At 37.2% G+C, this 27,527-nt stretch overlaps 1 protein-coding gene across 1 annotated transcript in view; it reads left to right on the top strand.

Moving 5' to 3' along the window:
- Window positions 1-868: 868 nt before the first annotated feature.
- ASXL3 (ASXL transcriptional regulator 3) overlaps window positions 869-27,527 on the top strand; it is an 82,926-nt gene continuing 56,267 nt past the window's right edge. The window contains exons 1-4 of the mRNA XM_048940596.1: window positions 869-918; window positions 13,157-13,265; window positions 14,611-14,722; window positions 25,674-25,795. Coding sequence (XP_048796553.1) covers window positions 869-918; window positions 13,157-13,265; window positions 14,611-14,722; window positions 25,674-25,795 — 393 coding nt within the window. The remainder of the gene's footprint in view (window positions 919-13,156; window positions 13,266-14,610; window positions 14,723-25,673; window positions 25,796-27,527) is intronic.

Below are 27,527 nucleotides of genomic sequence, written 5' to 3'. Positions count from 1 at the left end.
AGAGATTAGCAGATGTTGCTCCCATTAACTCAGCAAGACTTTTGACAAAGCCTGTCATATTGAACTCACTAAATTTTTGAAGCAAATTTGCCTGGACTGTATGGCCCAAATTGTTTTTATCAAAGGTGCAAAAGCCACTTGGTGGCCACTTATTCAGGTGTTGATACTGCAGCTATTATTGCTGCAGGTTCCTATGAAAGATCTGGATGGTGGGACAGAGTATTTTCAGCATGTTTGGATCAGCTGGGTTGATGTAACAGCAGGCTGGGCTGCTGTTCAGAAGGGCTGAGACAGTGGAGAAGTGTACTAACAGGAACCTTATGAACCTCAGTGAAGGTGAGAACAAATTCCTTCATCTGGAGCACAGTAGCTTATGCAGCAGCACAGAATCCTAGAACAACACAGATTAGAAGGGATCTCAGAAGAACATCAAGTCCAACCTTCTGTGGAAAAGAGAGCCCAGGTGAGACAATCTACCTTGCTATTCAGTCACATCTTGAAAACTGCCAGTGATGAGGATTCTGCTATATCCCCATGAGGCTGTTCCAGTGATTGATCATTCTCCCTATAAAAGATTCTTCCTGATACCAAAATGAAACCTTCATTCTGGTGCAGCTTGTACCTTTTCCCCATTGTCCTCTCTGGTGGCTCCTTGTGAAGACAGAGCCTTCAACCACTTTATAGCCACTCTCCAAGTATGGAAGACTGTGGTGAAGTCCTCTCCTCACCTTTTTTCCTGGCTGAAAAAAACCCAACTTCTTCAGTCTCCTCTCATAGAGCAGCTTCTCAAGCCCTGGGACAACATAATCAAAGAGCCCAGTATAGGCTAGAATCTGTGTGCTGGAGAACAACCTTACTGAAAGGGACCATGGTGGTGGACAACAAACTGAACATGAGAAAGCTTCTGCAGCAAAAAAGGTAAATCATATCCTGTTGCATCCTGTGGGGTAATACAAGAAAAAATAGAGATATGATCCCACTCTGCTCAGAGCTTGGCAGGCATTATACAGAGTATTGTTTTCAGTTCTGTTTGACACAATTCAGTGCATGTTGGGAGCTAACTGGCTAGAAAGCAGCTTTGCAGAAACTTCCCTAGGAGTCTGGTAGTTAACAGTCCAAATGTTAGTCAGCAGTGTGCCTTTGCAGCAAAGAAGGCCAAACCCACTTTGGGCTGTGGTAGCAGGAGCATGTATGACTAGCAGGTCAGATAGACTGATCCTTTGATCCTTCCCCTCTGCTTGGAGCTTGTGAGACCACATCTTGAGTGCTATGTCCAGCTTAGGGTCTCCCAGTACAGGAAAGACATTGTCATGCTGAAGCAAGTCCAGTAAAGGTCCACCAAGATGGATGGAGACCAGAGATGTAATGTATGAGGAGAGGCTGAGAGCAGGGCTTGATCGCACAATGAAAGGGAAGACTTGTGGAGATCTCATGGCAGTCCACAGCTAACCTATGGGAAGGTGTAGAGAAAACAGGCTTTTCTTGGAGGTTGTGCAGTGGTAGCATGAGGGGCAACAGATAAGCTAGAACATGGAAAATTCTTATTTGATACTAAGAAAAATATTTTCCTAGTGAGAGCAGTTAAGCATAGGAGGAGGTTGTCCAAAGAGGTTGTGAGGATTTCATTTTTGGAGATTGCACAAGACTGAGCTGGACAGATCCCAATCCAAGTGACTGTGTTTTGAGCAGAAGGTTGGACTGGAACTTCTGGAAGTTCCTTGCACTGTACATTAGCTATGATGATGTGAGTGTGTGAACCTTGATGCAGCTCAATGTTCTAATAAACAGCTGTGTGTATTTTGCATTTGACTAACCAGTAATATGTTGATAACACACTCAAAATATTCCTAAAACGGTACAGAGAAAGTTGTTGTGGAGGCTGGCCAATTAAAAAGCCAAATCAAATAACAGAACTTGGGATAAATTCACAGAGGTCCCTTGTGTAGTATGATTAAATTTTAGAGAACAAGAGGCATTTGTGATTACTGACTATGTCGTGTTCAGCATAGTCACTTTACTTTCCACATTAACTGTATTTTAAGAGTAAGCTTCAACCAACTTGAAGCCAAGAATATTTGGAAGGCTGTTTTTTCTTTTTTCTTTTTTTTTTTCCTTCTATGCATTGCACATTTTGTGGCAATGTTTTTCTTGGGCTCAGACCATTTCTGATTGTAGAACAGTCATTACTTCATTTTTCTAAACATATGTATTTAAAATCCACAAGGGCTTGTGAAATCTGATACTAAAATAAGACATCATGTATATCAAAACCCTGGTTTCTTTAAGAAAGCTGTGTTTTAACCTCTACTCTAGAGTTCCTTTCATGTGAGAGGAATTCATTTTTTCTTTTTATAATTTTGTTCTTCGTGCTGATCTTTGGTATTAGAGTAGAATATGAAAAGTGGACTAGTGTTTTTTTAATGAGATCAGTTAAAACTATTAAAAGGAAATATTTTATTAAGAAAGAAAAGAAAAAAAAAATATTCTTGCAAAGGAAGTGGCTGTCAAGAGAGAATTATTATTCGACCAAGGTACGAATTCATTACACAAAGATATCAAAGTTTCTTTCAAGATGTGTTGAATGAGGAAGGTGTTCTCCGTCCAGAGGACACTGTAGCTGTTGTGACCACCTCTGATACATGTGGATTTCTTGTTCTTTTGGTATAACTTCCTTTTTGAAACATTTTTCTTCTGGAAGGATTCAAAAGGCACTCTTCTAATCTTTGCTTGCGTCTTTGAAAAACACATTTAAATGCTTCCCCTCGCTTTGGCTAGCGTAGCTTTATTCTTGTGTTGTTTGTTCTACATCTAACAAAATGGGCAGGATTCAAAGTACAGGAATGCCTTTATGTATATCCTTTTTTTGAGATTTTTCTTCTTGAAGAAGAGAAACCTGAGGTTTTCCCAGGTGTTACAAAACACAGAGAAAGTGTAAACATTCTCTTTAAAATGTCTTGTTTTCTTTGTGGTTGAAGAATGCTTGTTACCATTAGTGAAAATCATTTAAAGAGGTGACATGGTGTTATAAGCATACTTCTTAGATCATTAAAGATATTTGGAGAGACAGACTCAGAGGAATGACTGACAGTGGAGAAGGGTGATCTGCAAAAATATTCACTAGTGATATCTAAATTTCAGGGAAGCATGCTTGTATTGCTCTGTCTGCAGATTCTAATGTGACATTGTTAATGTAGTTTTGTGTGATTTTCATTTTTCCTTTTCTTTGTGCTTTAAAATAAATTATAAACCTAGAGGAAATGTATGTCTTGATAGGTATTAAGATTTCCTTGCTTGTTTTGTTTAGAAAAAAATCTTTTCAGGAACAAATATGGCAGTAACTCTTTATTTTCACATGTTGTGTAAAGTTGTATTCAGGAACAGTTCAAATTTTATACAAGTTCTGTAATTTTGTATAAGGTTTTCTTGTAGGAGAAGCCAGTTTATTAAACCAAAAAGAGGCCTATTTGATATGAAGACCACAGAGATTTTCTCCAGGTCCTGGACCTTTTTATTGTTTTCAATGATTTCTAACAAAAATTTGGTTTTACTACATAAGGACTTTTTTTTTTTTTTTTTTTTCCTGGAACATTAATGTGGCTGTTGTCTTCACGTTTGCCACTATGAGAAATTTTTCCAGTCTGAGCAAGGAGCTACAGTACATTTTCCTCTAGATGTTAGAAAGATTAACAGTATTGTGGAATATAGGACTTCCTATGTCAGAATTATAGAGTGGATGTCATGGCCTCAGACCACAGTTCTCAAAAAATAAGGGTGGAAACACTGAACTAGACTGAAATATCTGTCAAAGGCTGTTGTAGAGTAGAGGGCAGATCCAATGTGTTTTCAGTAGTCTTTACTACAAGAAAAAAAGTGCTACAGTGCTACAGTACAGCAAAAAGGTGATTAATAAGTAAAGTCTAGGCCAGTATTTGCAAGAGTGAACCAAACTGTTAGCTACTGAGAAACAGCTAGGAGACAGTTGGCTAGTCACATGTGGTAGCTCTGCTTTACCAAGGAAAGCTGTGTCTTACTGGATTGTGTGGTCAGTGGGTGAACTTATTATTGAGATTTTGGGCAGCTTTTTTGATTGTTCTGCTAAGAATGCAGAGAGCATCCTTGCATTAGGCTTGGCTTGAAGGCGATATCCACACTGAGTTTCTCTCCAGTATTGGTCCAAGTTATTTCACATTTGAAGCAAATGAAGAGATTTGTTTTCTTGGTGATATAACAAATTCTTCAATCAACTGTGATTCCAGCTTCTTGTAAATCCCTTGCAAGCGACAGTGGGCAAGGTTCAAGTTCATCCCTAAGTTTCCTGCTTTAGGAGTCACTACTTGGGTTAACTTCAGTGAAAGCCGGTAGATACGCTTTGCCAGCTAGAGGCAGGCATGAGGTACCTGTGATGAGTGTGTTATGTTTTGGCATGTCTGTATTAGTTTTTGTTCTTTTTTCCATCATACTAATAATATATCTGATGTAGAAAACAAAGAAATCTGCTGGATATGGAGCAATTTCAGCAGTTTGCACGGGATCATTCCCCATCATCTTTTGGAATCTACTTACATTTTCTACGAATTTGTGGCCAGATCAGCTGTCCTGGACTGCTTTATTGCATGATAGCAGTAAGCTCTCTGGCTACTTAGCTCAGAAATAGCAGCCATGGATGTGATATTCTGAGGTTGAAAGTCAGGTGCTAAATGTGAAGCATGAGTAGGAGCAGAGATCTAAAATTTTTTGGGGGTGCCGCCCAAATGAGAACAGATGTGATTATAATTTGGGGTACAGTGGATAAAATTAATTTTTAAAAGAAACTTAAAAATTAATACAAATTAGTTTTTAGGAAATTCATAAGCTTTCTTTTGAAGTACTTCTAAATATCCAGTTGAATCATGGAATTGTTTGTTTTGGAATGGACCATAAAGATCATCTTGTTCCAACCTCCATACTCTGGGCAAGGCTGCTTCCCACCAGCTCAGCTGCCCAAGGCCCCATCCATCCTGTCTGGCCTTGAACGCCTTCAGGGATGGGGCACCCACAGCTTCTCTGGGCAGCCTGTGCCAGTGCCATCACCTTCTGAGTAAAGAATTTCCTCCTAATATCTAGTCTAAATCTTACCTCTTTTACTTTAAAGCTATTCCTCCTTGCCCTATCACTATCTATCTGCCCATGTAAAAAGTTGCTTTCCTTTTTGTATGCAAGTCCCCATAAGTACTGGAAGGCCACAGTGAGGTCTCCCTGAAGCCTTCTCTTCTCCATGTTGAACAAGCCCAGCTCATTTAGCTTTTCTTCATAAGAGAATTACTCCAGCCCTCTGATCATCTTGTGGCCCTCCTTTGGACCTGTTCCAAGAACTCCATGTCGTTCTTTCGTTAGGGACCCTTGGCATGGACACAGTACTACAGATGGGGCCTCACAAGGGCAGAGCAGAAGGGGACAATCACCTCGCTTAATCTGCTGGCCACCCCTCTTTTGATGCAGCCTGGGATACACTGGATACAGTTGGTCTTCTGGGCTGCAAGAATACACTGCTGGCTCATGTCCAGCTTTTCATCTACCAGGATCCCCAAATCCTTCTCTACAGCACTGCTCTCAGTGAGTTCTCCCAATCTATAGACATACCCAGGATTGCCCCAGCACCTACGTGCAACATCTTGCTGAAGGAGATTCCTGTTGAATGTGATTAGGTTCATAAATTGGGAGAACTTACCTTAATATAAACACTTGAATGTATTTTAGTGAAACAGTATAAATAGTATTCTACTTGTATGCACTTCAGTTCCTATAAAAGACTTAAGAACATAACTAGATTTGATAGCCACACCTACTGTAGTTATTGACTATTTTCTGTAATGCAAACTAGGAGTCCTTTTAAAATTCAGAAGCCAATTGGAACTTACAAAAGAAAAATGTTTTTTTCTTGTTTCAGTTTATGAGTAAAACTTTGTATGAAAGGCTGAGATCTATCAGCCCAATAGTTTCACTGCTCTTCACAGAAAACTGGTAGATGTTTCCCTACCCTACTACTTACATAGTAAAACATCATGTTTTTATTGTTTAATAAATTTAGCTGGCTGCATAATATTTTGGAAAGTCTCCCTTCTTTTTTTTTATATCCAATATATTTAGTGTGTTTTAATTCAATATTTAAAAGCTAATGTTCTAGCAAATTCCAGTTTCTTTCCAAAAATAGCTTAACACTAAAAGCTTTTCAGCTTTTAGTAAGATGTCATTGCTATTTTAACATCAAAAATACAATTATTAGGTTAATTATTGTAAGTTAAGTTAGATAATTGCTGAATGTATATATAGTCTTCTGATTAGCATGAAGTAATACTACATTAAAGGTCTATCTATTTGCTGATTGTGGTATTTTAATCATTTCAAGCAATGAAAGAATTAACCTCCCAGCAGGAAAACAAATGAAAAAAATACTAAAGCAAGCTTCAAATTGATTGTTCAAATCAAGTTTTCTGTTCAATAATTTAAATTGGTTTATTTTGGATTAACATGTTTAGTTCATGATTTTGCTGTCTATTAAGTTCAAAAGAAATTTTACCTGAAACGCACAGATTTTATTTAACAAGGGGTGAGAAAATGAATTTACTTACAGTCTTCTTATGCAGAGATCCACAAAATATCCAGGGAAAATGTGGAATGAGGGCAAGACTTCAGCATCATATGATTTGATTTGTTTAGACTAACTTGAAGCTTTTGCTTCTGAAAAGCTTGCTGATGATTGATGGGAAGCTTTCTGATGATCCTTTGGCTGTCCCAGTGTTGTGGTTTAACTTAGCAGGGTGGCTAAATTATTTTCCCTCCTAGCTCCTTGGGCCCTTTACTGTGAATGGTCTTGGTGCCATGCATACTGCTTAGCATAGAATAGAGTCATGGAATCATAGGATTGCCAAGATTGGAAAAGAACTCCAAGATTCCAACCCCCACCTCACCCTTCTGGCAGTTGTAGAGAGCAATAAGGTCTCCCTTGAGCCTCCTCTTCTCCATTCTGAATAGTCCCAGTTCCCTCAGATGCTCCTCACAAGACTTGTGCTCCAGACCCCTCACAGCTTTGTTGCCATTCCCTAAATTATCATAGAATCATAGAATGGCTTGGGTTAGAAGGGACCTCAGAGATCATCAAGCTCCATCCCCGCTTGCCGCAGACAGCGCTGCCATCCTCCATACCTAATATTAGACCAGGCTGCTCTGGGCCCCATCCAACCTGGCCTTGAACACCTCCAGGGACAGAGCATCCACCGCCTCTCTGGGCAGCCTGTTCCAGCACCTCACCACTCTCTCTGTAAAGAACTTCCTCTTGATATCCAATCTAAATCTTCCTTCCTTCCACTTAAAACCATTTCACCTTGTCCTGCAGTTATCTACCCTTTCAAAGAGTTGACTGCCCTCCAGTTTATGGGCTCCCTTTAGGTACTGAAGGCTGCAATGAGGTCACCCCACAGCCTTCTCTTCTCCAGGCTGAATGAGCCCAGCTCCCACAGCCTGTAAGCCTCTGAACACACTCCAGGGCCTCAATGTCTTTCTTTAGTGAGAGGCCCAAAACTGAACACAGTACTAAAGGTACAGCTTTACCAGTGCAGAGTACAAAGAAATCATCACTTCCTTGCTCTTGCTGGCAACTCTATTTCTGATACAAGTCAGCGTGCCTTTGGCCTTCTTGGTTATCTGGGCATGCTGTTAGCTCATGTTCTGCCAAGTGTTGACCAGTGCCAATAGCAGCAACTATAAACATCGATGTTTTTCTCCTAGAACCAAAATATAGCATCATACCAGGTACTGTGAAGTAAACACTTCCATCCCAGATTAAACAAATCCTGCCACTTAGATACAGAACAATGTCTCAAGGTTTTTTTCAGTCTCCTATGCATTAGACCTCTGGTAATTTTTATTCCTGGGCTCAGCCCCAGTGCCAGGGCTGCAGCAGTGCTGCTCATCAGGCAGGGCAGCAGCTGCCCGCCTGAAAAAGTGTATGCAGTTAATCTCAGGCTTAACATTTCTGTTTAATAAAGAGATAAGAATCCTAGGAGGCTGTGCTGGACTCACTCTCAAGAGGTCATTTGATATCAGCATTAAAACTGGGACAGGTTCCAGTATGTGAAGCAACCAGGACAGGTGTTTATTTAATCCTCTGATGAAAGTTATTTTACAAACTTACTTGTTTTGTTCTGGTGTTGATTAAAACAGTAACAGTTACTTTCACACTTTCAAACAACCTGTGAACTTTCTTTTTCTTCCTCCAGTGGCTGTGAAGTATATTAATCTCTCTAGACTTGCAAAAGCATTCTAAATTTTCTGAAAAATTACAGTTATGCTTACTTTTACTCCACTGAATCACACAAATATGTTTTCTGCAACCTTTCCCCATAGGTTGTATTCTCTTATGTGTTACCATGGTTGTTCTTCTCTAGACTTTCTACTTTTTGTCTACATTTTTCATTAAGGAGGCCCAGCATTTGACAAGAATCCACTAGCACTTAACGTAAACAAATATTTGCTTTGTATGACTCAGATGGCAATCCAGTTGACCCATTCTGTTAATACAGTTGAGGGGCCATCATTACTTTTTGATTCATTTCATTGTGGTCGTGTCTTTCCCTTTGACTTGCCATGAATATATGTATTTTCAGTATTTGATTTCATACTCTGTATAGCACTTATTTTGACTGACTTTCGTGTTGCCAATTTTAACCTCAGTCTCCACTGAGGCATCTTGTAACCTTAGGTCTTTCTTCCAGGGTACTTGCAATCCCTTGATATAATTTACAAGTGTGATAAGCGTATTTTAGCTGTGTGACTTCCTAGCTGATCTAGAAATCAGTTACGGGCCCTTTTGCTTCTACTTTGTTTTTGGCTTTCTGTCTATTTATGGATCTGTATAAGATGAGCAGATGATTGCTGACAGAAATTGATAATCACATTTATGGCAGTGAAGTGCTCTTCCAGCACTTGTAGTCCCATTTAAGATCCCAGTGGGAACCCCAGGAAGCTCTAGGAAGGAGCTGAAGGGCTTGAAGTGCTGCCTGCTTTGGGGCTGGATGCCCTGTGGTGCCCAGTCTCAGGGTGCTTCCACTGCCTGCTACACTGTATTGGTGGAACAGACTGGCTTTAGGCATCTTGTTTTCCGCATTTGAAACATCTCATTTTCCAAAATCATCATTTTTCTCTTTGCAAGCAGTCTAGCAAAGGCCATTACTATTAAAAGTATAACCGTAGAAGTTTTCAGGGTTTCTGACAAAGCTGTGTGTTTGAAAAGTTACAAATAAATTGTGGTCTTATTGCTCTTTTTATATATTTTTTTGCTCTGGGAAAGGCATTGGAGGCGAAAGGTAACAGACATTTGTTCTCGCTGCACATGTTTTTGCAGAGCTTTCTGTTTGGAGGCCATTGAGGCTGGAGTTTGGCTTCAGGTAGCACCAGCTGCATGACCAGCAGAGGGAGTCCAAAATCACAATATATTTTTGACTGAGGAGTTGGGCTGATTATCTTGCTTTTATAATGTACAGGAGTTTTGTGACATTATTTGGAACAATGTTTGACTGCTTCCAACTTACTGTGATTATGAGGAAGAGCGTATCTGTAACCTTGAATTGCCTTTAAATTGTCCTTTAAATGATCTAATTGTAATAAGAACTTTTATTTTGAATGACTAATCAGTATTTTCTTTTCTTTCCTATGTTGCTGGTTGTTGTGACTCCATATCACCTTCACAGAAAGTAAGTAACTTAAAAAAAAAAAAAAAAAAAAAAAAAGTTTCTGAAATTGTGCACATATAAATAATATAATATACTACTCTTATGTTTGTATGTATGTTTGTATAAAATAAATATACCAGCAGAAAATGGTATATTTTAAATACATACTACAGGAGGCAACACTATATATATGTAACCACAGTGGTTTAAAGAAGTCTTACCCAAGAGGCCATAAATAATATAGAAGTTCAGCATCTGAAGGCTGTAGATGCTAAATATATTCCTCACGTGTAGGTTATGGCAACAAAACTTCCAGCATATTGGATTAAAATGTGTTATGGCTAAAAAATTCACAGATACCAAGTTGTGAAGAAGAGAGTTTTTGTACCCGATTTGATTTTATCAAATCAAAATTGAACCAATTTGGAGTGTTTAGAAAATTTTGATGAAGTTGTTCAGCATTTCACATTCAGAGATACTCATAGCCATTTATTTGCCCATCCTTGGCTGCTCTATCAATATATGCCAGTAGCTCTGAAAAGAGCGAGTATGGCCTTAGAAGAATTTAGAAAGTGTGCAATAAGTATTACGTACTACCCTATGATTCAGACATCAGCCTGTGTCATGGGCTCTTTGATTGCTGGGTTTTCTAACCACTGTTCTTTGTGTTGTAATAGCATGTACTGAAAGCATGTCCATCACCCCTTGTGGGTAATGGCTAGAAATTTTAAGGATGCCTGTGCTGACAGAATAGGCAAATGACCGCTTAGCATGGATCAGAATAGCAGTGATAAGGGAGATTCCAGTTTGAGCTGCTAGCTAGCATCCAGATTATTATTTTGTTTACAGATATATGCAAGTCCACTTTTCAAGAAGAGTGAATACAGCCTCTTGGTCACAGGCAAAACTATTTCAGAATTGCAGATGTCTTTATGAAACAAGCATAACGGTACCTCTTGGCTCAGTAGCTGATGTAGATTTCTTTGTAAGTCTGAGAGTAGTTTCTATTGTCCGCTTGCCAGTTGGCTAGACTTTGAAGATTAAGATATCTGCTGTGAACACAGTAGTGGTCATGAGATATTGCCAAATCCTCTATTCTGGGTTCATTCATCATGTATCATTTTAATTGCTTAATGATATCTAAAAACAAGTGAGGGATTCAGAATTTCTACATAGGTCTAGAAGGGTGAAGCAAATCACTGCATTCATGTATGCAGAGTTTTGTTTCTTGTTGATATATTGAGTTTGTCTTCCGTTGCAGAGTCAGCAAGTTCTTTCTATCTTGCAGGGAAAGTCTTAATCTGTGATAATGTTTAACTGAAAAGATCCAAGACTGTGAGGGTCTAAACTGCCTCATGTTATGTATGCTGCCATATGGAAGAAATTATGCAGCTAGAACTGCTCCATTAAATGCCCCTGTCTTTGCTTGTCAAACATTGATACAGTATGAAAAATGTGTAAAGAGAGGTATGCTGTGTATTCCAAAACTTTTGAAAGTGATTGTTAAATTCAATTGAAATGGAATCTTTTAGTATCTTCTGTGCTACTGTTAGTAGTACCATTATAGTTCTGCAATACTTACTGTTATATTATGTTACAGTATTATATTAAAACCAGATGTGGAATTAGTTTTATTTGCCTCCCAAAAAAGAAAAAGAAACGACAGAAAATTTTTTAGAATTTTTATATTGGATAATCATATGTAGAATACTTATAAAATACATTTATGTTAAATAGCTGATGTGTTTATTAACAAGCACCATTTTTACCTGTACTTTTGATTTTGGATGTAGTAATGTGATATATTGGGTGACCAATAGTAAATAAATTATATAGGACAGAATGCAATTATAAGGGAAAAAGGCTTCAAGCTAAGGAAGGGAGACTTAGGTTGGATTAAGGAAAAGGTCTTTTACAAGGAGAATGGTGAGGCACTGGAACAGGTTGTTCAGAGATGTGGTTGATGCTCTGTCCCTGGAGAGTTTCAAGGTGAGGCTGGATCAAGGTGAGGCTGGTGAGGCTGGGCAACCTGATTTAGCTGCACATGTCCCTGTTACATGAGTATTGGACGAGACCTTTAAAGGTACCTTCCAACTCTAAGGATTCCATCATTCTGTGATTCTACCACATGATCTTTCCATTAAATTTATATATGTACAGGAAGGATGAATCTTCTAACAGAGCTGTATGAGTTAACACAAAGCATCAGTGTACTGTGAAAGAAAGAGGTTTTATATTTAAAAAAGACCAGTCTTGTGAATTTCAAAAAGGATGTTTTGTTACAGCAACACGTTATAAAGAACAGTTGTTTCTGGCGGACTTCTGAAGCCCTGATCTTGCCTTATAGCTGAGTGTATAATTAATCCTGAAATACTTAGCAGCATGCTAAATTTAATGCGCAGGCATTGTTCCACTTAACCAAGTGGAATATATTTACGTGGCTCAAGATAAGTGCGCGTGCAGGCTGACGACCCCAGGGAAGAAGCACAGTTTCAGAGTCAGTCCCAGACTATGTGTTCAGCAGTCAGTAAATGAGGACAGAGATGTGACAGTGCAACTGTACATCTTGTACTAACATTTCATTTTAAAATTAAATCGAAATAAAACATTTCTGATAGCAACTTTTCACAGTTGTAGAAACATGTGCATTTTTTTTCTGCTGTATCCATGCATATTTAATAAAGAGATCTGTGTACAGGTACTCTTTTTCTTAACACATTGTGTTTCCATTTAAATAGTCCCTTAACGAACATTCCACAATGATATCATGTTTAATTACTACCTTGAGTAGGTCAGTCTCTTAATCTTTAAAACAATTCTAATTAGGAAAGATAGTGCTTCACAGAATCGTATAAATGTGCTTATATTTATGTATAGTAATGCATGCTGACCACATTAAGCCAGGAGAAGTCTTAACTATATATCACTTTTAATTTTAATGCGTTGTTCCTTGGCTCCGTATTGTTCTTTTGTCGCCTTTCATCCTATAGGATGCAGCTGCCCTTGAACTTGGTGCTGTTTTGATCACTCATGTGCAGCAGCCACGTTGTCTGTTACATTTTATAAATGAGGCTTCGCGGTGTTATTTACGAAGTAATTTCACATAAATATTTGGACTATGGTTCTCTTTAAATGTGGAGCTGGTTGCTGTATGAAGAAAAGCGTAATTATAATTCACAGACTTTTTGCCTCGAGCCTAGGGGACAGATGCATATGATTAAGTTTGAAACTGGCCTGTTATTGTAATGTAGATGTTTTCAGCGTTGAGAGAATTTAAAAAAAAAAAAAAAAAAGAAAGAAAGAAAGAAAGAAAGAAAAAGAAGAAGGAGGAAAAAAAAAAAGCCAGGCAAGCATGATTTAAAAAAAAAGAAAAAGCAGATTGAGGGAATAGTTTTACAAGAGGCACTCAATCTTGGACTATTTTATTTTTGCACAATTTTATTTTTCAGTGGAACTTCTCCATTAGCTTGCCTGAATGCAATGCTTCATACTAACACTCGCGTAGGTGATGGAACATTCTTCAAAATCCCTGGGAAGTCAGGACTCTACGCTCTCAAAGTAAGTTTAAATGCTGTGAATAGAAAGTACGTGGTGCTATTAATCCTCTTTATGAATGTTTCAATAGATAGAAAAGTAAACAGATTAGATTCTTTGGAGAGGAAATGACCTGATAGTCCTACTAACTGCTTTCAGATGTCTTTTAAAAGGATTTATAATGAAAGTAAACATTGAATGTTTTATCCTAGAAAGCATATACATGTTCTTGACTTTGGCATGTAGTACAAAAAACATGCAGCTTAACTAAAATGCTGATTTTTCAGAGTTGTTCACAGAAAAGCCATTGTTTTATGAGCAGTGAAAGCAAGATGATCACAGACTTTCTTGTTAAATAATTTATTAATGTTTGATTTTTGAATAGTGAAAAATTGTTTGTGAGTCTAATAAAAATCAGCATTAAATTTTCTGCTTGCATCATTCGTTTTGACAGGGAATATAGTTACAGTGATGGAGTTTTGCCTTTGTGCTGTTTCTTTTCTGCTTTATTTGTCTTTCTCGGTGTCTATCTGGTGATTTCTGTGGATGACATTTTTTTATTATCCATGATCGAACTTAGAGTGGCTTCACAATCAAACTGGAAGAATGTGAAGCAGAGAAGAGAAACTAGAATGAGATTATGTGTTTCGCCGCCTAAATGTCGAAAATTAAAATTTGAAGCTGGGGGGAGTGAAAGGAAGGCTTTTCTGTAGTTTCTGGCAGACAAATTGCATGTAAGAGTTTAAAAACATAAACCCATGTAGATTTGTTTGCTGGTGATAACTAAAAATTCTGTATTTGAGATTGAATTAATAGGTTTCCATTTCCTAATTTACTAAAATAAATGCCGTTGTTTTGCTTTAAATCTGGAGATATTCTTGGCATAAATCCAAGCATTCACAATCACTTCCATGCTCGTGAACTCCAGGTTGCTTTAGCTATTTGAATTCAGGAAACCGGCAAAAGCTAAAAAGAAACATTAAAGGATTTGTGTTTTGCTGCAGCATTCTGGACACTCACTCACTAGGATTTTTAACAGCCAAACAAGGCTGTTTCTGTTAAAAGAATTTAAAAAATAAAATAAGAAGTGGAAGAACTTGCATTTTATATGACAGTTTTTAAACACAGAGAATGTTTTGACTTCACAAAGTAGCTTTTTTGGTTTTACTTTGCAAGTTGTTTCATGAAAGACTGTTTTTATGTTTTTCTCTGGACTCACAAGCATATTTCATTTCATTTCTTTTTTTTTTTTTTTTTTTGAGATATAAGCATATGAGTATACTGCAGTAATCTATTTTTGGAGATGCAGCAGGATCAAATCTGATTTTTTTCTTGTTAATTTTAGTTTTCTTTTTCATTTTAACTGTAGAAAGAAGAATCAACATGCCCTACTGATGGAACATTGGATTTAGGATGTGAATCTGAGTTAGATGGCACTGAAATGGCTGAGACAAACAATAATAATGGAGAAGAAAATGGTGGTAGGTGCTTTAATTTCAATATTAGAGGGCATGTTTTAGGAGAAGAAAAGAGTATTGTTTACCTATGATTTTCCTGGTATGGTTTCTAAAAAGTAGAAGTGATGTTTTGCATGCACTGGACTATTTCTGAGTGTGCTCTTATCTTTTGTGGCCTTATAAAGAAATCAGGAATGCCAAGTGTGTTAATTTGTCTTTGTTCTGCCAAGGGCAATGAATATGCTGTTAGGTATGTACTGAGTAGATAAGTTTTTGGTTTGACATTTTTTGTTCTAGGTCCCGTAGCTATTGAGAAATTGGCCCTGTAAGGCTTCAGACTTACAGTGAACAGACGCTGGTGTACCTCGCTGACTTTAGTGTGGGCAAGCAGGGTCCCTCGTTACTATTCTTGGCTATAAGACAAAGTTGTTTTTTTTTTTTTTTTTCTTTCAGATTCTCCTCGATACCATGTTTGCATAAAAACATATGGAAATTTTGAATCTTGCCTGTGCATTTTTTTTTCTTTGAAATAATGACAAAAATAGCGTAGGCACTTGAATAATGGAATCCTTGAATGGCTGGGTTGAAAAGGACCACAATGATCACCTAGTTTCAACCCCCTTGCTGTGTGCAGGGTCGCCAAGCACTAGACCAAGCTGCCCAGAGCCACATCCAGCCTGGCCTTGAATGCCTCCAGGGATGGGGCATCCACAACCTCTCTGGGCTACCTGTTCAGTGCCTTAGAAAACAGTTTTTTTTTTTTAATTTTCTAAAGTTAACAATTACTCATAAAGAAAACATGTTTTTTCAGTCCTGCAAGTGATGTAAATGAATATTGTTATTAGGGATACACTCACGTAATGCTTGTGAAATGATCTCTTTACACAGAAAAGAGACGTTGCAGGGATTCTGAAATAAGCTTTCCCTTCATCAGTTCTCTTTTGCCCACCTGCTTAGAAACTGACCCACTGCTGGGCACAGTGTGCAGCCTTCTGTTTTGGCAGACTTCATGTATGCTGAGGAGGTGTCCTGTTTACAACTATGACATGAAAAGGCTCTGTTCTTGGATTTTTTTAATATATTTTTTTCCTACTACAGACTTCCTGTTTGATCTTGGATGACTTGCTTGGCTTCTATGCTGTAGCTGTGCAGGGCTGATACTGTTAAGTATTGCTCTTTAGTAGCGATGAAAAATCACAACATGCTCTATGATAGGAATAAAAGAATTACCTAAGCCAGATTGCTTTGAATCTGCTGGTGAAGTTATGAAGCTTGACTGAAAAAGAACAGTCATGAATTATTAAATAGCTCTACTACTTTTTTTACAGTTATAAATTAGACTGTGCATGTGCACTGTTTCTATGTTCAGTCTCCACTGAATGTATAAAGTGTACGTAAATATTTGTGTTTCTTGAATAATTCCCATGTAATACTCAGACAGTAAGTTGATGGATACTTCTTTAAGTCAGAGGAAGAATCCAGCAAGGAAAAACAGTGTAAATACAGCCAGATAGCAAAAGTAGATATTACTTATTATGAGCAAGGAAAAATAATGGCAAAAACACAGCAACTATATAGGAATAATAAAATGTAAATAATGGTACCAGAATAGCAGAAGTAGAAAATTGTTGGGTTTTGACTGTGTGGAAGCCGCATACTGTATTCACAGTTTGCAGTAATAAAAATCTTTCTAGCACTTATGCTGTTGTAAAAAAGCAGCTGCTAAAATTAAACATTTAAAACTATTTAGGATCCAGCAATCTTTTGCACCTAGATTGTTTTTACAGCTGAGAACTCGTACTTTCTCTTTAGTAAATCTTGAAAAAACTGAGTCTACATTGTATTTAGAAAGGCCAGGGCTGCGTGAGATCAATATGGAATTGAAGACAGCATATGTTGTATCAGCCAAGTGAGACAGAGATTAGTTTTGTCAAACATGCTTGGTAATAGGTTTTCTTAAGACTGAAAATTTGTTGGTAAAGTCATCTATATATATATATATTGATATATATTTAGAATTCTGTTAGGTGTACACACAAGAAGACTGTGCAGCCATTCAACAAGACCTGGACAGACTGTAGAATTGGGCAGGGAGGAACCTGGTGAGGATCAACAAGAGCAAGACTAGAATCTTGCACTTGGGAAGAAATAGCAGCATGCATCAGTACAGGTTAGGGGATGATCTGCTCGAGTGGACCTCTGCAGAGGAGGGCCTGGCTGTTCTTGTTGGCAATAGATGAGCCAGCAGTGTGCCCTTGTGGCTAAGAAGGCCAATGGGATCCTGGGGTGCATTAGGAAGAGTATGGCCAGCAGTCAAGGGAGGTGATCCTCCTCCTCTTCTCTGTCCTGGTGAGGCCACGTTTAGACTACTGTGTCCAGTACAGGGATCTCCTAGAAGAGTCCAGCAAAGGGCCACTAATGTTATAAAGGGCCAGGAACATCTGTATGAGGAAGGACTGAGTACCCTAGGTCTGTTCAGCCTGGGGAAAAGAAGATTAAGCGGGGAATCTGATTCATGTTTATAAATACCTAAAGGGAAGTGGGAGGCAAATGGATGAAGTAGTATGTAGTGATAGGATAAAGCCTAAAACTTGAACATAGGAAGTTCCATACAAACATGAAGAACTTTTTAGCGTAAGGATGATGTAGCATTGAAACAGATTGCCCAGAGAGGTCATGGGGTCTCCTCTGGAGATATTCAAGGCCCGTGTGGATGCCCACCTGTGTGACCTACATACAGTAGGGTACCTGCTTTAGCAGAGGGGTTGGACTTGATGATCTATTGAGCTCCATTCCACCCCTGCAATTCTGTGATTCTGTATGTTTTCAGTGTACGCTTGGCTCAAAAAACAGCAGCATGACAAAGAAAAGCAGTTCTAAGTGGATTGAAAATTACAAGTTATTAGTTCTGCAGAGGAGTAAGAATCACCATCCAAAATGGTGTTCTTCTGAGAATGTAATTTGACCCCCTTTTATTCAAGACATTTATTGATACTTTTTTGAAAAGTGTAAAATCTTTCCTGGCTAAATTTATTGATACTATACAATGTGGAGACCCCTTGTGTTGTAGGCGAATTTGGTCCTGACCTGGTTAGGGTTAGTAGCGTAGGAGGAAATGCAACACTCTTGATTGCCTTGTAAATGGTTATAGTTGGACAACATGAGTTTTATTGGAATTTAAAGTAAATCATAAAGGTCATATTTGTGCAGTGGAGGTGTATAGCAAATGTGAAACTCATTTGAAGATCACAGTAGGAAATGAATTGAACACAAATGAGATGCTTTTGCTAATTAGTCTAATGCAGTTCTTGGACTATAAATCTGATAATATCGATTAAGGGATATAGTAGGTATAGCATTTGTTCTGAGTACAGCGCTAGTTAAATGATTATTAGTGTTTTGCATTCAGTTGATCTGTAGGAAAGAATTAAGAAAAGTAGGAAAGAATTTAGAAAGGAAGCATAAGAACTCCTGAGTGAACAAATACCTCTTTGCTTTGGGAAATTGAAGAGCGCCGGTCTAGTTAGTTTATAAAAAATGAGAAGATTACTTGATCAGTTTGTAAATATTTAAGAAACATTATTTCTGTAGAAAATATTTAATCTGGAAGAACAAATCTGATGAAATGTGCATTAGTTTAACTGTGCACACTAAAACAGATTTTTTTTCCTTCCAGGAACGTATTCTGTGACATAAAAATAAATAAATGAAGAACATCCACTACGAAAAACTCTTTATGAAAAACTGACTTGTATTTTAGAAAAGGTCAATAGATGCAACAACTCCTTTCAGCCTCAGTACATGTGATACATATAACAGTGGACGTTGTTTGCACATTGTATTCTTGGCTGTCTGACTGCGTTTTTTAATTTGTTTGTGTCCAGTGTGACAAAGTCCAAAAGTCCCAGTTCTGACAGAGTGATGAGATGTCAAAAGATGTTGTCAGTGAGGGTCTAAACAGTGCCTCCTTAAAGTTATTTGGTTGGAAACTGAGTATGAGACCCTCACAGAGGAACTTTGGCCACTACTTTGGTCCTTTTGTGGGCATTTAGATGAGTCCTCAGCTTTCTCACTAAAAAGCACCAGCAGACTTTCAAACAGGGAAGAATCACAGTGTTCCCCTGTAGGCAGAGTATAAATGCAAGCTACTGCACAATTTTATTAGCATAATGCTATAGAAATTTCTTACAGTTATAAATACGTGACTTGGCAAAAGCTCCGGGCCCACATCAGCACTGCTGAACTGATAATAAAAGAAGCCACAACTCAGAGCTTTGCTGATGCTGTGGAGAAATCTCTCCTCTTTCCCCACTATCTTCCAAGGCATGTGTTAAAGAAATACTATATTACAGTTGATTTTGTGTGGAATGGGAATTCTACAGAATGTCTCTAACACTCTTCCATATCTTTTTAGAAATTCTGTTTCACTCAACCACAGGGACAGCATGTAAAGACACAATAAAAGAATTAAAATCACGATCTCCATTGCCTGGAAAAATGATGACTAAATTTTTTTGCCCATCAAGAGGATGTTCTTTTCTTAAAAAAGCATGGCTCCCTAAGGTTTCTGAAGTCAGACGTAATCCATCAGGTGTGGAGAGCAGCTGTTTAAAAGTTGTCTTCACCCACAGCAGTGGGATGCACCATAACATCGCTGTGGTGGAGGCAGCCCTTCCTGCATGGTCTTCCTTCACCAGGCCCAGCCCAAAGTGGGCACCTGGTGTTTGCCCGGAGCTGAGCAATGTCATTTCCTCTCTGAGGAAGGCTCTGTAGTTTTCCTGAAGTTCTTCAATTGCAAAAATAGAATGGTAGAATTAATCCTTTGTTTTTTGTTTTTTGTTTTCTTAGAGATAGTAGTAGATGGATGATAGAGGATCAGATTCTTGCAGAATCCTGAAATTTTATCTTTGTAACTGCTACGCTCTTGGACAGCTTGTGCTTTTTGGACTAGGAAGTTGCTAGGATTGCTCCTGTTTGAGAAATGAATGTTCACCAATATTTGAAAGCTGAATCCAAGTTTCGTATTCAGTTATTTTTCTGAGAATGAAATTTCTGGCGCAGTCCAGGGAAACCTGTCATTCTCAACTTGTTCTCTCTTATAATCTGCTGATTCTGCTGAGTGTTTCTGTTGCGCATGGCAATGTCTGCTGCAAGGTAGGGTCTTTTCAAAGCAGGAAAGTGGCAAAGAGGCTAGCAGCCTGAACATATTGAGTTTGGTATGGCACTTGAAAGAAAGAGACAGAAAGCAACACTTTTTTGCTGCTTGTTTTTTTTTTTTTTTTTCTTTTTCATTTCCCCAGAATTAATTGTAGAAGTTTTGGGACTGAGTTTAACTTCTGTTTGTTTCATTGCCACTGCATGAGTCATAAAAATGAGAAGATCCTGTAGATCTTGAGGAAGGTCTTCTCATCTGCTCTCTTTGCTGTACAGTAAAGTTAATGAGGCCTTAGAAATTGGTGACTTAGTGATGATAGACTACATTTTTAGTGGAAAATGTTGACTTCTTTTGGAATAAGATTTTGTAGTTTTCAAAGATTTATGAAGTGTCTAGGCACAAAATTCTCTTCAGATGATTATGTGATTCAGTGCAAACTACTATCCTAACAGGATACTTAATGTCCCCTTCCAAAACATATGATTGAATGTTATTTATCATTTCATGCTGGAAGTATTGCTTTTCAGAAAGAATATTATAGTCACAGTCTTAGCCTTGATATATGGTTCTGGTTTTGCTTGCATTGGTGAAGCTGTGCAATTAACTAACTCCCAAATGGGTTTTCTTTTTTAAAAGCTGATGGCAACAGTCAAGTTCTGAATTGTTCAGATTTTGTAAGCTGGGCTCTAGAGATCAAAGAGTGATGGAGGTGAATTACTTGATACATCTATGTTGGCAAAGCATGACCATATATGTCAATAGAAGTATAGATCTGTGTCACACAAGGAAAATAATGAATTTTATGGATATTTTAGAGGCAGTTTATGTGTACTTGTTTTCCTAAGGGTCTGTTAAGTTTCGTATCTCCAGAGTGTGTGCATACATTTTATGCTTGAGGTGGGGCTATAGTCTTCGGCATATGGTAGCAATATTAATTTGAGTTTTGTAATGTGGCCATTAGTAAACAATACGTCTCATCTGCTGTGGTTCCTATTAAAAAGAAGGAAGTGAAATGCTGTTGATTTTACTGGTTTGATTTTAAATAAGAATCATCTGTCTGAAATCAGAATTAATTGTGCTAAGGGAAAATAAGACCCTTAAAGCACTCCAGAAACTTTTCTATCCTTTCAGTTACATAAATCTGTTTATAATTATTCCTAATAAATTTCAGTGACAGTGCAACCAAATAATGAAGTTGTATTCCTACTGTTTCTTTGAAGAGACATAATCTTCTATTATGTTTTAAGCAGGTATCATAATTTTAGTATTTTTGTTTGGTTGGTTGGTTTTGGTTTTTGGTTTTTTTTCAGGGGGGGGATATAGCTGGTAATATAAAATTACTGAATCACTTCATAAAATTTGAAATTGAAAGGTAACATTGTGGATTTTTATAAATCACAACTTTTCACAGTAATTACCAAAACTGGTCTTGGAAAAATGGAAGAGAGGAGGTTATCTTATCTGGAAGTTGTCTAAAACATTTTAACATGTTCTTTTTGTTAAGGAATTCTAATTTTATCATTCATGTTAACACTCTCTGAGCACTCACTAAAGAGGTCTTATCTTCAGAAACCCAGCTGCTCTTCCAGCTCATAACCTAACATTTTATGGCTTAATAGTTGCTTTTTGCTTTATTCCTTCACTCATTCCTGGTTCCTTAAAGAAGCTGATTTAAAGAATGGGGCCTAATTATTCTCTACTAGATGGAAATGTCTCCTGTGGGCTTAAAACGGCTCATTCTCTTTTTCTACAGTAGCAATAATGGTGAAGTCTTTTTATTTGCTACCCAAATATTTTTCCTTCATCTGTTGCACTCTTTCCGGATTCTTTTTTTGTTCCTCAGTATTGAATTTATTTTTAGCATTCTTTAATAATACAGCTTTTCAGCATAGATCTGATAATATTAATGAAACTTCATAGCTTATGGACTGAGTAGCTCCAGCTCTGCAAAGTTGTATTTATGGGAGCTGCTCCAAAAGTAATGCCTTCTGTTTTTTTATGTTAGTCCACAATATCAGAGGCAGATGTTGGTGGTACTGCAGTAGGGGTTGAACCTTCCCCCCAGTATTCTATTACACGTTGTTGCCATACAGATGGCAGTAGAGGGGGAGTCTGACACAATGGTGTCTGACATCGAAATGTGTATGAAGCAAAGGTGTGTCAATGAATTCCTCCATGTGGAAAATGAGGGCAGTTTTTTCTGTCAGTGTTTGCTGAATGTTTATGGAGATCAAACAGTAGATTTGAGCACAGTGAGGCAGTAGATACAGATTTTTGTGAGTGCTGCATGCAGGCTGTTGTTCATCGCTGACAAAAATGAGTAGCTAATGGTATTGAGTATGTTGAAAAACAGTGTTTTATAGCTAGAATTTGGTCAAACAAAGAATGTTATTGTGCTTTTTATATCTGTAGTAGTTTCCATGGAAGTAAATAGGATGCATTACTTTCAGAGTGACCTACGTATGTGTAGAGACCACATACATACGTATCAAGAACTCTTCTAGAATTTGTTTTTATTTGCCATTGTTCTTTGCAGAAATACCTGCTCCAGTTATTTTATTTTTTTGTTTGTTTTTCCCACTAAGAACATCAGTGTTCACTTCAAACACCTACATATTTTTCTGTTATTCCCTTTTTTTCCACTTCTAACTCACGCAGAGAAAAACAGTTGGATTTTACCCATTTAAGTGAACAAATAAGCACAATTTTCTGTGGTCACAGCCTTCACAGTATACTGAGATTTTGTTACAGTTTGATTTAAATCATTATGTAGCACGACTTACATAAGAATAAATTTACTAGTTGTCTTGTATTTAATTTCCTAATGAAAGATTAATTCATAGTGTCTTTTAAACAATAAATATATTGATTTGCCTCTACATAAAGCTTGTATAATAATTTGGGTATTATTTTGTGCTAATTGGGAAAATAGACTGCATAAGCCATTAAACAATTATATAAATTAGCATCATGTATTTAAATTTGCAGTGTTTATGTTCTTCTATTTCTAGAAAACAGTCTGTGATATCTCTTATTTACTGTAGATCGTTAGGCTTTTACCCATTATTTGTATCAAGCTGTTTTTAAATGGAAATGGAAAGTAAAGTAAAACATGAAAAACAATATTTTAAATAGATTTTTACTATTTTAAGCAACTTAATATCTGAAGGAAACTGTCTTTAATGTAGAAAATATATTTTAGAAAGGCAACTAATTTGTTGTTAATAAATGAAGTTGCCTTTCTCTAGTCGCCATGTCATTTTAAATGTATTAAGCTGTGTCTTTCAACCTCATGTGCCTATATAGACTACAGGAAGAAGAATTGCTCTCTTCCCTACATGTTTGTTTGCTTGTTTCAAAAATCTAAAGTAATTTGGAGTTGCAGTAAACTGAACCGCCATCCAGTGGTACTCCTTCTGTACATGCAGAAGAGATTATGGCTATGTAACTGGTTTATTATTTCAGCAGGTTTTAGTTCCAGTTACTTCACCAAGCAGAACGAGGCTTGCTTCTTGATTTTACTTAATTGTCAACATTTTCAAGAAGCAGAAGTAAAAAGAAACAATACACTGATAGTGTTTTTATGCAAAATAGAAATAATGATAGAAATCAGAAGTACTGCCTCTGATAGACCTTGCCACAGTTTCATTTTTCATTTAACTTAAAGAGTTTATGAATGAAAGCACGAAATCAGTGTAGGACCACATTTACATTTATTCTCTCACTGTATCATGGGTTGGACGCTAACAGTGTCACTAGTGTTGAGCATCATTAGTTAGTGTTGCCAAACCTTTCCAAAATTGACTTTGTCACCAAAATGAACAGGGACACGCTTGGGTAATGTTTAAAATCAATGTCATGAAAATTAGAATTTCCCACTTAACCAAAAAAGTAAATGGAAGTTTCAGTTCTACTGGAGGACGAAAGTACATTCTTCATGATGGTACGTGGTCATGTGGTATCATCTCTTAGAAGTGTTATATACATGATAGTTTCCATTCTTCAGGCATTTTTCAATTTGTTCTCCTTAACTTTGAGATGTGTTCTTGCTCTTTTTCCATTTTTAATTCAATCCTTTGAGTGTCTTAGTCTTTGCCAGAAAACAGTAAAAATATCTGTGAAAGAAGAAACAAAGCAAAAGCTGAATAATTTGAAGTGTCAGATTTTTGTTTTGGTGTAGGTGTTCTGTATCTCAGGAGCTTCACTATTGCAGTGATTTAGATTATATAAAATAGCTATTGTTTGTTTTCTGCTGACAGTATACTGCTCCTTCAAGTTGTCATTTTTGATTGTGAGCTTTGCTCATCATGTGGAAAAGATTAATCCTGACATAAGCTTGGAAGCTGTTTTGTGTTGCAGCTTCTTTGTATATTCTTGACAAATGCTTCAAGTACATGGAAAAAAGTTGAAAATATCGGTTAGAAATCTTGTGACAAAATTGAATTTCTCTTATCTGCTAATGAAAATTTTTAATCTAATATGAAAATTATCTTGATATAGCCCCAATATTATAAAACAGAATATATTCTCTGGTTGTGAGGTAAGTATTAATTAGTTTTTCTTTCAGCATGGAAATGTTTAATATCCCATGCATCTTATGCTGCCAATTAATTATTGATAGCTGAATTGTCTCAATTCTATCTTTTTTCTTACAAACACAAAGAAAAAGCCTTTAAAATATTTATTCTGTGAAATACTGCTAGAGGCAAGGGTTCTGATGTGCTCCTTCAGTTCTCTACACACTACTGAAGGATGGAAGGAGAAAATCATACGTGAAGAGAAAGTTTGGGCTGTAACTCCTCCTTGCACATCTATGCAGCTTGTTTACATGTCCTCAGAGTGCTATGGAGTTGCGCCACGTAGGGCAGACCTGGGCATCACAAAGGGAACGTGTCAGCATGCACTGGTGTTGGGCAGCCAGACTCGAACTGAGTTTAAGGACGAGGGAAGAAGAAAAGTGCTCAGCTTCTGGATTCACGCTCATTCTGTTTTAGCTGGGGCTGTCTTAAGCACTACTAAAAGTAATGGTAATTCCAGACATTAAGAGCGGAAAGGTTTTCATAGCCCTTTTAGTCAAGCTTGCTGACTGTTGTGATTAACAGAATGCTCCAGGCATTCATATCTGTTTAGTAAAGCTGGATTTTTAGAAATAATTTGTCATTTTTCCTTTTAACCGGGAGACTTTTCTGTGTCTCAGGCAACATGTAGTCAAGAGGCTGTTTAAAGCGAGTGCTATTTATTTATTAAAACATGTATTATTAAAAGGACTGACGAATAGCAGTGTGTATTGCCTGAGAGACCAGTTTCCTCTTTTCAGGATATTCCAATTTACCCGTTAAAAAAGCAAGTGTGTGTTCTTACTTTTGCCAAGAATTGAACAAAATGGAGTAGTCTGGCTCCTAAGAAGCCACTGATATTTCTAGAGCACAGGGTCATCAGTGTCTTCTGTACATAAAGTACACATTTAGAAAATGACTTAATGAAGAAGATAATTTTTGCCTGGCTTCTGTATGAGGACCCTTGTTCGACTCCTTCAGTTACCTTCAGGACCCAACAGGCAAAACCTGCAGTCTCCAGGGCTGCAAAGAAAGGGCCTGGGGAGACACAACTAATTGTGAAGCAACACTTTTATTTACAGTGTGACCAGATTCCCAACTTATTTGGACCTCAAGATTAGTTTAATTTCATAGCACAAGTGTTTTGTTTTCCAGGTCCTTGTTGTTTTTTTTTTTCCTCCTTTCTTGGGGCTCTTCAAGAAGGATAGAGAAGATAACCTCCGTAACAGTGTTTTTTTTGTTTGTTTTTTTTTTTTTAATAAAGTTTGCCCAAAGCAGACATCTGAAGAATTGTCTTCCAATCGTGATTCGAGCCTTACAAATGCACCAGTGCAAAGCAAGCTAGTATCTTCCTTCCAGCAGCACACAAAGAAAGCACTTAAGCAGGTAAGCTCCTGCTGACTGCAGGTCAGTTGGCTGTCCTCCACATGGGTATCTGATATGAATGTGAGAATGCGACGTCAGCAGAATTTCAGGGCATTTCTGAGAGGATTTGTAGGATTTTGTTTAATGGTGCATTGCAAGGTTTTTTTATGTTTGTTTGTTTACCAGTCCTGCCATTTACTGTGTTTTTGATGTTTTCTTAAGGAAGGAAGCAATCTTAAGCAAGGAAGCAGAATTGTTTGTATTAATCACATCCCAGGTTTTTCTATGTAAGCACTTATACTGAATATTTTATGTGAGGCTTAAAATAAAACAAAGATTTTGGAGTAAGTTCTACAGATAGTAAGAATCCAGATATACTTGCTCTTCAGTTTTCCTTTATGGCCTGCTTAGTAATTCTTTTTCAAACTAAGTCTGACACTACAATGTGTAAGAGTGGGATTGATTTTGGTTTTTGGATAACCTCTGATTCAGATGATTTAGGCTGCAAGTAATATAGTAAAACTTCACAAAAGTAACTACATATTAAAAATCAGTTATTAATAGAGAGTATAACTGTGAAATTTATTTTCCAACAGTGCCAAATTAGTTCAGCTTACAACAGGACAAATGAAAAACTTAAAAAATGATAATTAAAGAAATGTATCAGTATCTCCTCAATTTTGAATTTGTAGAAATCTGTTTTAGTCACATAAATATTGTAAAAAATGAAATACAGCTTGTTAAAAACATTAGTTTGATGAGATGTCGTTGCTTTTATTTTTCTTGTGACTCCTCTCTTAGTTCTGTTTAACTGAGGTACAGTATTTCACAGGGTAGTTTATTACAGAGTTGTTGATTTAGGCTTAAGTTAAGGAAGGCCTATCCGTGTTGCCTTCTTGAAACGTTTAAGTATTTATACTTAGGTTTTCATGGAGTCTGACTTTAAATCCACTAAAATTAATAGACTGGTATTATTCACAGCAGGTTTTCTTGTACTTACACATTCTGAAGACTGGGGAGGATTCTTAGATTGGGGTCTCACAACTGTTTGGTCAGGAAAGTTGGACAGTGAGCAAAAAGCAACTCACTAGCTGCATGATCACTGAGAGAAACACACACAGCTTTTTGGAAACTTCTGTATAGATTCTTTGTAATAAATATATGAACTTAGGAGCGGATGGAGCAGGGGAAGGGAAGGAGGGAAAAAAAAAAGAACAATTCGAGATGAGTAGCAGTGAGAACAGTTTAAGAAAGAGCAAACTAATCAAAATAGCTTAATGTAAAAAGTCATAACACTGATGGAAATCATTGAAAATATTCCCTAAGGCGATAGGGTTAAAGCACCATCTGAAAGTTAAGTAATCAATAGAAAGAAATCAGCTTTAATTAAGTTGATAGTAATTAGATCTTGTACTTCAGAGTATGAGATTATCAGTGAAATGCGTTCTCTGCATTCATTGTGGAGTGGTAGAGGATTTTACCTGTTTTACTTTTTCTCAGAAGTTTCAGGTGCTGGCTACTGCCGTATGCATGCTGCAGATTTTATTTAATTTGATATGGTAACAGGGAAAAATGAATTTCAGCAGTGATTTAATGGATAAAATTACTGTGGGAATTTTATTCTGTTGCTTTTGTGGATACATAACGCAAAATTTGTACAAATGACGGCCTGGAGTTCATTTAAATGCAGAAAAAATTCAGGCAGTTGGCTGCAAGTCTTCTGATACCAACTTATAGGTTCTGTGCTGAAGTA

The sequence above is a fragment of the Lagopus muta genome, chromosome 3 (genome assembly GCF_023343835.1).
Source record: "Lagopus muta isolate bLagMut1 chromosome 3, bLagMut1 primary, whole genome shotgun sequence".
Lineage (NCBI taxonomy): Eukaryota > Metazoa > Chordata > Aves > Galliformes > Phasianidae > Lagopus > Lagopus muta.
The sequence above is the reverse complement of the archived record's forward strand: the minus strand, read 5'-3'. Positions and strand labels throughout refer to the sequence as shown.